Consider the following 15,042-nt stretch of genomic DNA (forward strand, 5'->3'; position numbering starts at 1 on the left):
AAATACTTATAAGTACTAAATTTCAGTTATGACACTTTAATGTTTCCGTCTTAATTTGAACTTTTTACTATCAATACGTTATCATCTAGTATTAAAAGCTGGTTCAAAGACGTAGTTACTAGTAATAGCCATAGATATTATAATATATATATTATATATTATATTATAATACGAGTATTCTATAGTAAATTTTTATTGTTGTTTAAATTTGTGATGTAGGATACAAGTTATTGTGGTAGATAGTATAATTATATATTTTTTATTATCTTTTAAGGAAACTATTATCATTTGACATTTTATCTACTTTTTACGTCATTGCATGATATTTACCATACACAAATCAAACTAATTGTTAATTAAGATTAGGTAATCCCAACATGTTTTTATTCAGATTTAATTGAATAAGTAGTCGTAAATGATATAACTCATTAATTTTATAAGTTTTAATATTTGTTTCTTAAGTAAACTAATTGTTTTACGTTATTTTTTATTTCAGTTAATATGTTTTAAAAATATTGACATATTTTGTATTATTTCAAATTATGTAGCGTTAATTAATAATAAAAACATTTGGTTAAAACCTTGGGTAAAATCGTAATCATTATATTTTGAACATTATGCTTTATGTAATAAAAATTTTAATTTAATCTGAACTTTGATTAAAACAATTTTTTAATTTGAATTTAATATTAATTTGTGTATTAGATTTTTTTAAAATAATGTATTATTAATTAAAACAATTAACTCTTCAATAGGTTAGTATGATTATTAATTTTTTTTTAATTCAGTTCTAATTTTCTAATTACTCTCTAAAAATTTGATAAATTTTTAGTTTATAAAATTGATTGTTTAAACTGCAACTACAAAACTAAGAATGGAATCTGCTATTTTTCGCTATTTCAAAGTTATTCGAAGGTTTCATTCAAAACCTTCATTATTTAGAAACTTTATACCGCTAACAAAAGATAAATACCCACACTTGAAAAGAGGACCTTATACTAAACTAGATATATCTGATATACATTTTTTTCAAAGTATTTTAGGTGTTAACTATGTTATCACAGATGTAGAAGAATTATTCTCTTATAATGTAGATTGGTTAAAATCTGTGTCTGGTAAATGAATTACATTAATTATGTGGTAATGAATTGTCTAAGACATTTTTGTAGGTTATAGTAAATGTGTACTAAAACCAAAAACAACAGAACAAATTTCACAAATCCTTTCTTATTGTTATAAACGTGACATTGCCATATGTGTTCAAGGAGGCAATACTGGCCTTGTTGGTGGCAGTGTCCCCGTTTTTGATGAAATAATACTATCTACTTCAGCTATGAATAAAATTATTAGTTTTGACAAATTATCCGGTATTTTTGAAATTTTCATAATAAAATTAATTTTTATATTATAAAGTAAATATTATTGCAGGAGTTTTGGTTTGTCAAGCAGGATGTGTACTAGAGAATTTGATGAATTATGTACAAAATGAAGGGTTTATTATGCCATTTGACTTAGGTGCTAAAGGAAGTTGTCAGATAGGGGGTAATGTGGCTACTAATGCAGGAGGGCTTAGATTGATTAAATATGGTAGCTTACATGGTAGTATTTCTGGATTACAAGTAGTAAGCTTTTTCACTAATTAATGATATAAAAAATACAAATAAATTTTAAAAAGACTAGTAAATTGTTGGCTGTTAATTTAAAGTTCAATAATAATTATATAAAATATTAAAAGCTAAATTATGTACTTAAATAAATTATCTAAAATGTTCTAAGTAAGTAAATTAAATTAAATTTTAACTCTTCCTTCTCCTGTACTATATTAATATATATAAAGAGTAAAATACTATCCTTTGACAGTTTACTAGTCTTTTGTAATTTTCATGTTTAACATTACCTAAAGTCAGTTTTAAAAATCAAAATAAAAAATTTAAGTTTCCCTAAAGACTTTTAACAATAATATAAAGTTATGTACAACCAGCATTCAGCTTAGTGGAGTTGAGGCATTTTTTTAATTAAGTATTGATTGATAGCTGATAGTTATTAAAATCACTGCCGTAAAGGATTTCAACCTGTATTATGCAAAACGAATAAAAAAAAAATTTATCCAAAAGTTACACAGTATTTGTCTTAAAAGAACATCATTAATAGACCATTATAAAATCATTCGAAGATTAAGTTACCAGAACTTTTCTTTTAAACATACATTTAACAAGTTTTAATTTGAAATAATTTATAATGATATAAATATTCAGTCACTATGCAAAAAATGAAAAAATTGGTAATTTTTACTCAAAAAATTCATGATTTATACTAAAATACTAAATAACTCCTAGAATCAAGATAGTTTTCAAATATAGTTATATGTATGTTACTTAAATATATAAGTTTAATGAAGGTAAGTTTTTTGGAACATCAAAATTCTAAAGAAAATATTTTATTATTTTTAAGTCTTCACAATATTCTTAATTAATGATTGAATTTTCAAAAAGCACATCATCATCGGTAAAACAAATGTCTAAAGTATTATTAATAAAAAGTTTGCAATAATCTGTTCAGTTTTAAAAAAGTTATTTCAATATAAAGTGAAAACTAAATATATCAATATTGACTGTTTTATAATAGTTATACATATTTTAAGAGTGATACTACCTATCCTATTTATGTCTGTACTGTTTAGTTTAAAATACATACTATATAGAGACTAATAATTGATTATAATAATAATGATTGGCATTAAAAATAGTAACAATATGGAATATAGTGATTTTTTACATAAAAATAGCAATGTTTAACTTAAGCTTGCATATACCAGTGGTTGAAAGATTAGAATTATATTATATATAATATTATAAATTGAAAATCAAAATATAAAATCGGGAATTTTAGTATAAAAAATATTATTTTTTCTAATTATGGCCGTCAAGTAGAAGACATATCAAAGACAAATTTTGTAGCTTTGGTGGAAATCTGAGAAGATATTAATTTTTTCTTTTTCTTTGGAATATTATTTTTTAAATTTCGATCTCTATCTGTTCACAGAGGAGGTTAAAATAACAAATTTGATGAGAAAATTAATTTTTTTTCGCCTATAGCAATGTAAACTATAAAGAAATATAATTTATTCAATTGATTTCACATGTGTAATAATTTAAACTTAAGATATGGATCTAAATATTTACAAGTTCTTCTTAAATATAGATCATTAATGTTTTAAATAAGGTTATTTAAATTTTTTTTCAGTAAGTAATTAATTGTTTAATTACCTACTTTCACTAATTAGTGATTATTTCGAAAACTAAAATTAATCTGAAAATTATAAGGTATATGGAATTGGTGACAAAATTCCATTTGGAATCTACTATCAAATTAATTATTATTTATTTGAGGTCAAAATAATATTCTTTTAGCTTCGATGCATAGTTAAAAAGGTATTAATATTACTACGGTGAGTTTCTTTTTATTTTTTGCATGTATTTATAGCCTCTTTCTCAACTCTCACAGGACCGATTTTTTAATACTTTACAAGATATTGTATCTAGTTGAAAAAATTTTCCTTGTTCTCTATAAATGTGGAATATAACCAAAAAAATTATGATTTTTAAATAGGAAGGGATTTAAAATAATCTTTTTGCACAAAAATTTAACTGTCCATCCAGTTTTAATTTACCTTATTGCTTATGAAAAATTTTAATTTTATAACTGAAATTATAAATAACTAATTAGGGCAGATTATCAAAACTTTCTTTTATTTTCACCTATCTAGTGGTAAAACTACACTATTATAATAATATACTAATATAGTTAATTTTTGTTGTTGTAATGATTAAACAGTCTTTTGTATGTTCAGTTCAAATAGGTTGAGTATAAAAATTTATTTGAAAATATAATTTGATGTGTGGTTAGACGACGTTAGGCTTTGTTATTGTTTCCAATTACATTTATACTGTATATTTTATTTTGTGGATAAAATAAGATAGTGAACACATATAATTAATTTATCAAATCATCTGCAAGATATCATAGAGCTAGTTACTCAATTTTTAAAACCAACTTATCTTCAACTAGTTTAAAAAAATCATTTACTTGTCAGCCTTGCTTACAATTTTGATATGCTTAGCATTAAGATAACGAAATATACAAACATTTTATAGTTTTCTGTAAAAGTTACAATACTAAGTAATTGAATATAAATTTCGTTATATTTAATTACTATAACAAGTATTTATTCATATTTTGTAATTATAAATTATAAAATTTGTAATCAGGATATAATTAAAGAAATTTAAGTTGATGTTGCTTTTGGAATAATCCAACAATTTATTCTTAAAATTAAACACTATTTATAGATTTCCATCAAAGTATTTTTAATTGCTGTCAAATATCTATTGTCTATACTTGTCCCAACTATGCCGCATAGTTTCATGAACATTACTTTTCTTGCAGGTTTTACCTGATGGCAAAATTTTAGATAGTCTTAAAACATTAAAAAAGGATAATACTGGTTATCACTTGAAACATCTTTTCATTGGATCTGAAGGAACATTAGGCATCATTACAAAGATCGCCATTCAATGTCCAAATGCTTCTAAATATATAATTGTCGCACTAATTGGTAATTAATTTTTCAATTTATTGTTTTAAAACGGCTAATTTTTTTATATTTTAGGCCTCAGTTCTTTTGATAAAGTATCAAAGTTATTTGAGAAAATGCGGTGTGAATTTACTGATGCCATTTCATCTTTTGAACTTATGGACTCTGAAGCTATAAAATGTGTCAATCAAAATATTGGTTTAAAATGTCCAATCAACAATAATTTAGAATTTTATGTACTGGTAGAATTATCAACAAATCATAATTCAACAACCCAAGATTTGGAAATTTTTTTAGAACAATCTTTTGCAGAAAAATTAATTGAGGATGCAACGTTAGCAGATCAACCTTCGCAAACTCAAGTAGAATAAAATAAAAATATATATTTTGTTTTTTCACTACTATATCATATTTATTTATATTTAAATGTAGAGCTTATGGAAAATTCGAGAAAGTATTCCTGAAAGTTTACTGCGATTCGGTTTTGTATATAAGTATGATATAACTTTACCCCATCATTATTTTTATAAAATTATTCCAGAAATACGTAATCGCTTAAGTGAAAATCCTTTTGTTAAAGCAGTATCAGGTTATGGTCATTTAGGTAATTATATCTTAGATATTTTGTTATTTTAATGGAATTTTTGTAACTATTATTGTTCTATTTATCTTAAACGTCAATTCCAGCATAATCAAATTCCAGTACTAACCCACCGAAACATGACGTGTTTCCGACTGAGTTAAGAAGGCTGTCTAATTAGACAGACATTTGGTTAAAATTCATGAAAGATGATTTTGAAATAATTGAATAATTATGACAAGTATTTCAAGAGTATTAAGTATTTAAATAGTTTGTACTATTGTACAAACTATTTATTTACATAAAATTTACGTAAGGAAACAAGTTAGTTGTTACAAACAATGAGAGCAATAGAAACTCGTTTCCTTACTTACTGAATACCTAGGATATACTTAATATTGACTTATTGCGTTTATTCATTAGAGTAAAAATTGGATTAAAAGTATAATTTGTGAATACCTTCATAGATAAAGAGAATTTAAAATTAATAAATATTTTTAACAGACAGACAAAATTAATTATTGATATACGACTAAAATAAAAATATTTGTTAGTACTATAAAAAGTTTATTAAGCAAATAAATATTCTGTTCCAGTAATAATACTATGGTTGATTTAATTATAAAAAAAAAAACTGTAGCACAGTAGGGTTGAGGCACAGTGTAAACGAGGCATAGGTGGGACAAGTATGGATGATATCTGACAGTGATTAAAATCACTATTATAAGAAACGCTTCGATGCAAATCTGTAGATAGTGTTTAATTATAAGAAATTTGTAGATTATTTCAAAAACAACAATAACACTTATTCCCTTAATTTTATTCCGATTTATAATTATAATATGTGAATACATAATAATTACAGTAATTAAATTTAGTATGAAATTGATATTCAATAATATTGTAATTTTTACGGAGATATTATAAAAATAAAAAGGAGTTGTATATTCATATACTTTTAACGCCTATAAAAATTTAAAGGGATTGATGCAATACTTTTTAATAAAAAAATGTTGTTACTTATGAATAAATACACTAGACTACACGAAACTTTCATCAGAAAGAAAAGTATACTTTTCCAAATCAACTTTTCGCGATGTTATTTTATTATTATTTTCAAATGTGCAATTAAACTTTTTCTATTACTTCTAAGTTTTAATATTATTACTTTTTATTAAAAAAAATATATTTACATATAAAAAAAAAATAATTAAGAACAAAAAAAATTGTTTTAAATTAATACTGATTTTGATTATTAATATATTAAAATAAGGAAAATGACATATTTAACCTATTTTTTTAATCGTTTAAAGTTGATTTTTGTGAATGTCATTAAATAGAAAATTTTATGAGAATTAAAAATTACTATTTAAAGTAAATTTATCAGAATAGCTCAATATTTTTTTGCATTTTTATCGTAATAGATAACTTAAATAGAAGTAATAGTAATCATTTCCTAATAACTTTTGGTGTTTAAAAAGATTCTGCATTGAAATATTCAGAACTTTTTAAATTAATTTAAATGATTTACTTTAACTAAATGAACCAATCAAAACAAAGTTTTTAAAAAGATTTACTCAATTGAGCGTATTATAAAATTTGATTATAATTGTAAAAATCCATTATTAATTCAGGAGAAACTAACAATCATTTTTTTTTGGAAATAATTTATATAGCAACATGTTACCAACAAATTTGGAGTATTAAAGTCTAGTAGTAGCACACACAAATAGAGTAAAAAAATTATTAAATTACAAAGTAAAATTATTTAATTTTGTATTAGAAACCTATCATATCAAACTGGATTCGTTAATAAATATTTTGAAAACATTAGAAATGAATAATTTTATTTGTCTGTACGGAGAACATGGGATAAGTAACTGTGTAATTGATAAATTAGAATTTTTTATCAATTTTTGAGGGTAATATTTTCAACTAGATACGAATTGTAGTCATAAATGACATAAATTTGACGTATCGTTGAAAAAATTAGGTCAAGTTAGAGCAGAGAAAATAAATGATAATCACAAAAAAATATCTTCTCAGCTTTGCATCGAAGCTAAAACTTAAAATATAGTAAAATAATTTTAATATGAATAAAAAATTTTTTGCTCGTGAGTGGCAACTACAGTGATGGGATCCTTGATCAATGATCATTATTGAAGTTATTGAATCTAAATGAGATAAAAATCAAAGCAGTTGAAAATTTATTCTAACTTAAAAAGAATTAAGAAAAAATGCAAAAAATCATGGCCATACGCGGGTTGGGTTGAAACCTTGTACCCTAAGCGCGTTAAACACAAGTTTAACCGACTCGGCAACCGTACGTCGTTAACGTCTGTTGAAAAAATGGCTATTTAAGCTAGTTCAAATGTCAAACTTATTTTCTCGACTTCAAAAAGCAAAAAAATTTGAATAAGTTTAACTTTCTATGCTATATTAATGTTTTATTTATAAAAATTTGTACTCCCCTTGTCACGTATTAAAAAAAAAAAAAAAATACAAAACCCAGAATTTTAACACAAAAATAACATATTTTTGAATATGATAGTCATTTGCACCATAAAAACAAATCCAGAGGTCAAAATTTTTTTTTTCAAATTAAAGTATATTACATAAGCTTTAATTTAAGTTATATATAAGAGTGTCAGTATTTGTGGAACACTTTCAAAAATTAAATTGAAAATGTCCTAGTTTGAATACGCATGTTTAAAGTTTTGACCCTCCTTGTATAAAGGGAAATGGTCCGATTTAAAAAAAAAGTATGTCAAATGAAAGAGGTATATATAAAGTATTTATCATTAAAGAATACATTAGAATTGATTCATGCATTTTTTAAAAAGTTATAGCAACATAATTTAAAAAAATGTAAAATACAAAACCCAGAATTTTAACACAAAAATAGCATATTTTTGAATATGATAGTCATTTGCACCATAAAGACAAACATTTTTTCACAAGTCCAGAAGTGAAATTTTCTTTTTTTCAATTTAAAGTATATTACATTAGCTTTAATTTAAGGTATATATAAAAGTGTCAGTCTATTCGGAACATTTTCAAAAGTTAAGTTGAAAATGTTTATTTTTTGTAAAAAAGTTACCATTTTGAAACCTTTCCTGTGGGCTTGTAAAGGGTCAAATGTTCACAATAATATATAAAATGATAGTTAAATACCTAAAGTATCTATTAAAAAAAAAATTGTATTGATTCGGTCATTTTTAAAAAAGTAATGGCAATTTTAAGTAAAAAAAATTGAACAAATTTTGAAAATTTTTAAATTTGTAATTTTTTTGGAGATTTCCTCCGTTTACGGGGAACGAGGGATTTTTTTCAATTTTTGAGGGTAATGTCTTTGACTAGATACGATTTGGGATCTTTTGACGTATTGTTCATCAAAATAGGTCAAAAGCGAGAGCTGAGATTGAGCGTATACAGATAAAAAAAAAAACACATCATAGTAAAATTAATACCTTCTCAGTTTCGCATCGAAGTTAAAATTGTCGACCGAACTTTTTTTTTCAGTGTAAGTAAATTCAAAGGGATACTCAAGGGCGTCATTTCAGGTTATGCTTGACTCGGGCAAACTTTTGATCGACTTATCATTTTACAAGGCCGCTCGTTTCGTACTCGATTTTTTTCTCATAAACCACAAATTGATTTCATAAAAACCTTTTCAATGAATACCTTTTAAATTCTAACATATATATATACAGGGTGATTTTTTTATCATAACCCACTCAATTACTTACATAATAATAATAATAATTAAAAATTTTTTTTTTATTATTATCTTTAGTTACACATTATTCTTGAATTATTAACTATGTAATACTTTTTAAGTTCATCCCTTATGCCTGGTAAGGGTGTCAACTTTGTTTTTTTAAATGGTAACACATATTTTTAATTTAATAAAATGTTTGAGTTTTTAATTCAATAGTAAATGGCATTTGAATTTTTAATAAAACTTAATTTGTTTATTAGATATAAACATTTAAAGTTTCAAATTTTTGAGTTAATATATAGGTATAATACACAAGGGATTACAAATACAGGTAGCTAATTGGTTTTTGATGATATTGCTATCACAGTCACGGATTGTTTATTGTCAATTATGACTATCAATAGATATACTTTTTACAATACAGTTAGTGTATTTATAAACTCACAACAATGTACCTTACTATCATTGATAATAACAATGATGTATACCTGCTAATATCGATGTCATAAAAAATCAATTAGTTACTTGTGTTTGTAATCCCTTGTGTATTATACCTATATATTAACTCAAAAATTTGAAATTTTAAATGTTTATATCTAATAAACAAATTAAGTTTCATTAAAAATTCAAATGCCATTTACTATTGAATTAAAAACTCAAACATTTTATTAAATTAAAAATNATTTGAAAACTATTGAATTAAAAACAAACATTTTATTAAATTAAAAATATGTGTTACCATTTAAAAAAACAAAGTTGACACCCTTACCAGGCATAAGGGATGAACTTAAAAAGTATTACATAGTTAATAATTCAAGAATAATGTGTAACTAAAGATAGTAATAAATAAAAAATTTTAAATTATTATTATTCTGTAAGTAATTGAGTGGGTTATGATAAAAAAATCACCCTGTATAATATATTTTTTTGCTATTTTGTGAGCTTCTGACATTATTTTATCTGTTAAAAAAATAACACCTCACGGTTATCTTATTGCACATATAAAATCATAAAAACGTTTAATTTAAAATCGAGTGATTACTGATAACAGAAGATTGGATTATCTGTGATCAATATTAATACAGTAGTTTTAAAATTGCGTAATTTATCAGAAGTTATCAAGGTAAAAATATATTTTTATCAAATAAAATTTTATTTTATTATACCAATGTATAGATTACTGTTCTAACAATAAAAATACTTATGCTTACGAAACAAAAGTTGTATAATATAATATACGATAAAACACTACGAGACAAAATTTACCTTAAGACCCTGTATGAATCTTACCTAACAATAGTATAACTTCTAAACATTATAACTTACATAGTAATAAAATAAATAAAAAATTATTGATTATATTTTCAACATGATTTATAAATTACATTTAAATGAACCAGTATGAATATAGTTCCACCGACTCTGATTTGTACTAAAAATTTAGAATGGGATAAATGTCTAAGTGACTCCCCACCCTTTGAATGATGAGAGAATACAATTCTAAAATAAATATTTGAAATGGACTTAATAAAAAGAAAACCATTTATGCTTATTTAATAAACCATAATAACATCCCGATACAGTAATATAATTTAAAAAACTGGCATATAGGAGAACAGCTTTAATGATGATTTTTTCATAAAAGTTATTCATCCTTTCCCGTGGTAATATCATTTGACCGCCACTATCTGAATATAAGCGTTCATTCAAGCAAAGATAATTTTCATGGAAAAAATTAAAGCATATAACTAATATTTAGCGTGAAAAAATTTAATATTCTTCTTTTCTTCATAAAATTGCTATCGATTGATAATATGTAATATTATTTGCGATAATATCACAAAAAAAATTCAAACTTTAAAATAACTTCGAAATTAAAAATTTTATTTTTAATATAAAATGTTATTAAGAAACTTAAGTACACATTTTTTTCTGGCCGTTTTTAAATTTGTTTGAACAATGAATGTAAATTTTATTTTTTTTACATAAATAAAAAAAAAAATTATTTTTATTACTTTATAATATTAAATAAAATTTTAAAAACAAATATTCAAAAAAGAAAGTAATGTAAAATAATAAATAATATAACGTTATTGGTTTTGTCATAAACATTTTTAACACGCTTATATTAGTTTCACTTGTATGTGTGATGTGTGTTTGTAACTTTCCAAGCAGCACGTGTTATTGTTCTCGCGTACCTGTCATCTAGACCAGAGTTTCTCAAAGTGTGGTCCGCGGACCCCCAGGGGTCCGCGAGCACATATCAGGGTTAGGTATTTAAAACTGTAGGTCTTTAGATGGGGGTCCGTGATTCATTTGACTTTGAGAACCTCTGATCTAGACTAGACGTCGTAACGCATTCACCCCACTCCTCTCACCAATCGCCGGCAATACTAATCCTGTATAATTTTATAATTTTGGTTTTCGTACCCGTACACGCGTACGTGACATTAATTATATATATATATAAACAAATTTTTATTTTGACTGACTAATACCACCCGCATGTAATGCGCCTTACGTATATATATTTATACAGGGTGTTCAGTAAGTCAGGAAACGGGTTTCTATTGTTCTCATTGTTTGTAACAAGGAGAACAATAGAAACCCGTTTCCTGACTTACTGAACACCCTGTATATTCCTACCGCCGCTGACGCACAGTGGAATGAAACGCCGATTTAGGCGGCCAAAAGTATCATTTTTTAAAAGTCACTTAAATTTTTTTTTTTTTTAGCAAAACACATTAATATTATACTTAAGGGTTTTAATACAAATTTTCAAGGGCATAAGTTGATTTAGTGAAGGTGTAGAGCTATTTTAATGTTATACTTCTAAAATTTATCCGTATTTTCAGTTATTTTGAGTTTATTTTTGTATTCAAATGCAATTTACTATTAAATTAAAAACTCAAACATTTTATTAAATTCAAAATATGTGTTCCCATTTAAAAAAACAAAGTTGACATCCTTACAAGGCATAAGGGATGAACTTAAAAAGTATTACATAGTTAATAATTCAAAAATAATGTGTAATTAAAGAATATCGAAAAAAAAAATGTTTAATATATTATTATTCTGTAAGTAATTGAGTGGGTTATGATAAAAAATCACCCTGTATAGTATTTATAGATTTGGAGAAAGCGTATGATAGAATATTGAGAAAGGTTTTGAAATGGGCATTAATGGGAAAAGAAGTGCCGAAAATGTACATTAATATAATAGAGGATATGTATAAGGTATGATGGAACTTGCACCAGGGTAAAAAATGTGGGTGGAGTAACAGAAGATTTTAGGGTAAGAGTAGGAGTGCACTACGATTTTGCTTCAAACCCTTACTTATTTTCTATAGTGATGGATGAAATTATTAGAGAAAAACTAGGAGAGGTAGCATGATTCATGATGTTCACTGATAATATAGTGTTACTATGAAGAAATAAGAACGAAATTAATCAGAGGTTAGAGTTGTGGAGATCAGCCCTTCAAAAAAAGAGGATTAAGAATAAGTAGGAGAAAAGCACAATATATTGAGATTACGACTTTGACAAAAGAGAACACAAGGTAGGTGAAATGAGAAGATCAATGACAATGAGTGAAGACGTGATAGGAGAGGTGGAAAGTTTTAAGTATTGATTCAAGATTCAATGCGGGTGAATGAAGTGGAGAGATGTGTTTGGTGTGTTATGCAATAAGAGAATTCCAATGAGGCTAAAAGGTAATTTCTAAAAGACTGTAGTGAGACTAGCTATGATGTATGGATCAGTATTTTTACAGTATGGATTGACAGATAGAGTAGAGATGAGAATGCTTAGATGGATGAGTGGAACAACTAGAGAAGATAGAACAAAGAACAAACATATAAGAGGGAATATAAGTGTAGTGTCAATTGTGGATAAGATAAGAGAAAATAGATTTAGATTGTTTGGTCATGTTATGAGGAGAGAGAAATCGAAAACTGTAAGAACAGTTATGGAAATGAATGATAATTATTTTAAACTTATTTTAAAAATTATTTTTAACTTTTTAGTTCGATGTGCTTTAAAAGCGTGTTTTTTTAGTTTTTTTAAACTATATTTATTTTACTCGTGATAATGAACTATGAATTATCATATTAATTCAATCGTAATTAAATAATATCAATATATCATTCATACATTATTTTATATGATAAAATGATAAACCTTTTATAATACTTATCTTATACTTATTATTGATAAGATAAAAGTGATGGAAAAAAAAAAAATCAGCAATCGCGTTCTTCCCTTAATGAATTTCTAAATACGCCCCTGTTTACCTCTGGTGCACAAATATATTATTATTATTTTAAAAATTTACTTAACATTTAATTTTTATGAAAACTATTAACAGGTGACGGAAATTTACACTTAAATGTTGCTGCAACTGAAGAAAGTGATAGTGTAATTTCTGCTTTAGAACCTTATGTGTACCAATGGACTAGTGAATGCAAAGGGAGTATTAGCGCTGAACATGGAATTGGCTTTTTCAAAAGTAAATATTTAAAATATTCAAAATCTGACTTGGAAATAAATATGATGAAAAAATTGAAAAATACTTTAGATCCAAAAAATATATTAAATCCTTATAAAATGTTTCCATAAAATTTTGTAAAATAATAATATTTATTGTGAACTATATGATTATTTTTATTTAAATCAATATATGTTTTTATAATTAAATATATATTTTGTTTATTTGCATTTTTCTACATTATTCTTATTAATTTGTAACTAGGCTCCGCCCCAGACCCGGGGCCCTTCGAGCCTTACGCGCCTTCGGCGCGTAAGCCTCTTCGGGCCGTCATCATAAGTAGGCCACTGATTCCGGTAGAAGTACCCGGCTACGCCGGGCACGATAAGTGTTTTTCAAAAAAAATATTACTTCAGAATCAGTGAAAACTATATCTAAAAATGTTATTATTAAATCAGGAAAATTCAAAAGAGAATATAGTAAAATGTATTGGGTATAAGGTTGAAGCCTATTAATGAGGTATTCCCTTTAGGCCTATTCAAAAATTATTTTAGGAGGAAATTTAATATTTTTTACTTTGTTAAACATGTTATAGAAATTTTTTTGCTAAAATTAAAGTAATGATGAAAAAAAAGGACATTAGGTCCTTATATATTAGAAGTTGCCTAAAAAAATATTGATAGCACTTGTCCAAGGAGGGACCAATCTCTCTTAAATACACCCCTGTTATACACAAAAATTATTGATAATCTAATTATAATAATTGTGTTTATATTATAGAATAATTAAAAAAAAAATTAGCAGGTTATTATAAGTAGCACATTGTAAATTTAAATTAAAATTAATAATAAAAATAAAAATAAAAATTTAATTTTGATAAATATATTGGTAACTGCGATTAAACGATGAACATCATAGTTATCATAGATGAATCCCCATTCAAAAGATAAACACATAGTCTCATACATCATACATGAGAAAAAAGAAAATTATTAACTCTGTACTTAGTACTGTTCTTATAATGAATGTACAAACTTAAATAATTATAACGTCTTGAAATTTATATATAACATATAACATTCCTTGATTAAAATAGGGCGAATGCAAAATAGTGTCCTAATAATAATACATAATACACCATATAATTAAGGTTCATAATAAACGTATCAGCAGAAATGAATCACTGCGCATAATAAAACCATGCGCGTGGACTTAAATAAGATATAATAGGACGCGTACATGTGTATTATAAGCAAACAGAAAAATCGTCATTTTCCGTTAAAATTTGATGAATTTCAAACGCTCGTAGCGGCCAGAGTTTTTGTCGGATCTGGGATTTTCCGATTTTTGGCGCTTCCTCGGCACGTACAGAACGCCGTGGTATGATTGCGAATCGTAAAAAAAATCGTTTTCATGTCGTAAAGTGTCGCAAGAATTTCGGGCGGCGCGCCCTGGCGTCTCGAGCGCATGAAAAAAAAAAAGCTCGTAAAACGGTGAAAAATGAACGGATTGAATTGATTTTTTTATTATATCTCAGGAATGTCATTGGGCGGGTTTGATGAAAATTTCAATCCTTAAGTCGTAAAACGCTGGCGTCAGCGAGCGTTTTTCTCAAAAACGGTCGAAATTTTAAAACGCTCGCGGGCGAGCGGCAAAAATTTT

General features: G+C 25.5%; 1 protein-coding gene across 2 annotated transcripts; it reads left to right on the plus strand.

Moving 5' to 3' along the window:
- The first annotated feature begins 623 nt into the window (after positions 1-623).
- LOC126905201 (D-2-hydroxyglutarate dehydrogenase, mitochondrial-like) lies at positions 624-13,557 on the plus strand. 2 transcript variants are annotated; one of them, XM_050684711.1, is made up of 8 exons: positions 624-755; positions 833-1,115; positions 1,170-1,367; positions 1,429-1,622; positions 4,447-4,615; positions 4,670-4,956; positions 5,027-5,198; positions 13,261-13,557. In XM_050684711.1, the coding sequence occupies exons 2-8, from the start codon at positions 875-877 to the stop codon at positions 13,509-13,511; spliced, it is 1,512 nt and encodes a 503-aa protein (XP_050540668.1). In that variant the 5' UTR covers positions 624-755; positions 833-874; the 3' UTR covers positions 13,512-13,557. The 2 variants fall into 2 exon arrangements, with proteins under 2 accessions (XP_050540668.1, XP_050540677.1); XM_050684720.1 differs by lacking the exon at positions 13,261-13,557 and adding an exon at positions 5,282-7,688.
- The last annotated feature ends 1,485 nt before the right edge of the window (positions 13,558-15,042 follow it).

The sequence above is a fragment of the Daktulosphaira vitifoliae genome, unplaced genomic scaffold (assembly GCF_025091365.1).
Source record: "Daktulosphaira vitifoliae isolate Bord-2020 unplaced genomic scaffold, ASM2509136v1 Scaffold_1, whole genome shotgun sequence".
Taxonomy (NCBI): Eukaryota; Metazoa; Arthropoda; class Insecta; order Hemiptera; family Phylloxeridae; genus Daktulosphaira; species Daktulosphaira vitifoliae.

Excerpts from the sequence above, each read along its gene's own strand:
- LOC126905201 (XM_050684711.1), top strand. The coding sequence starts at position 875 with ATGGAATCTGCTATTTTTCGCTATTTCAAAGTTATTCGAAGGTTTCAT. Across the intron at positions 4,616-4,669 it reads TATAATTGTCGCACTAATTG|GCCTCAGTTCTTTTGATAAA; the intron begins GTAATTAATTTT and ends TTTATATTTTAG. Across the intron at positions 4,957-5,026 it reads ATCAACCTTCGCAAACTCAA|AGCTTATGGAAAATTCGAGA; the intron begins GTAGAATAAAAT and ends ATTTAAATGTAG.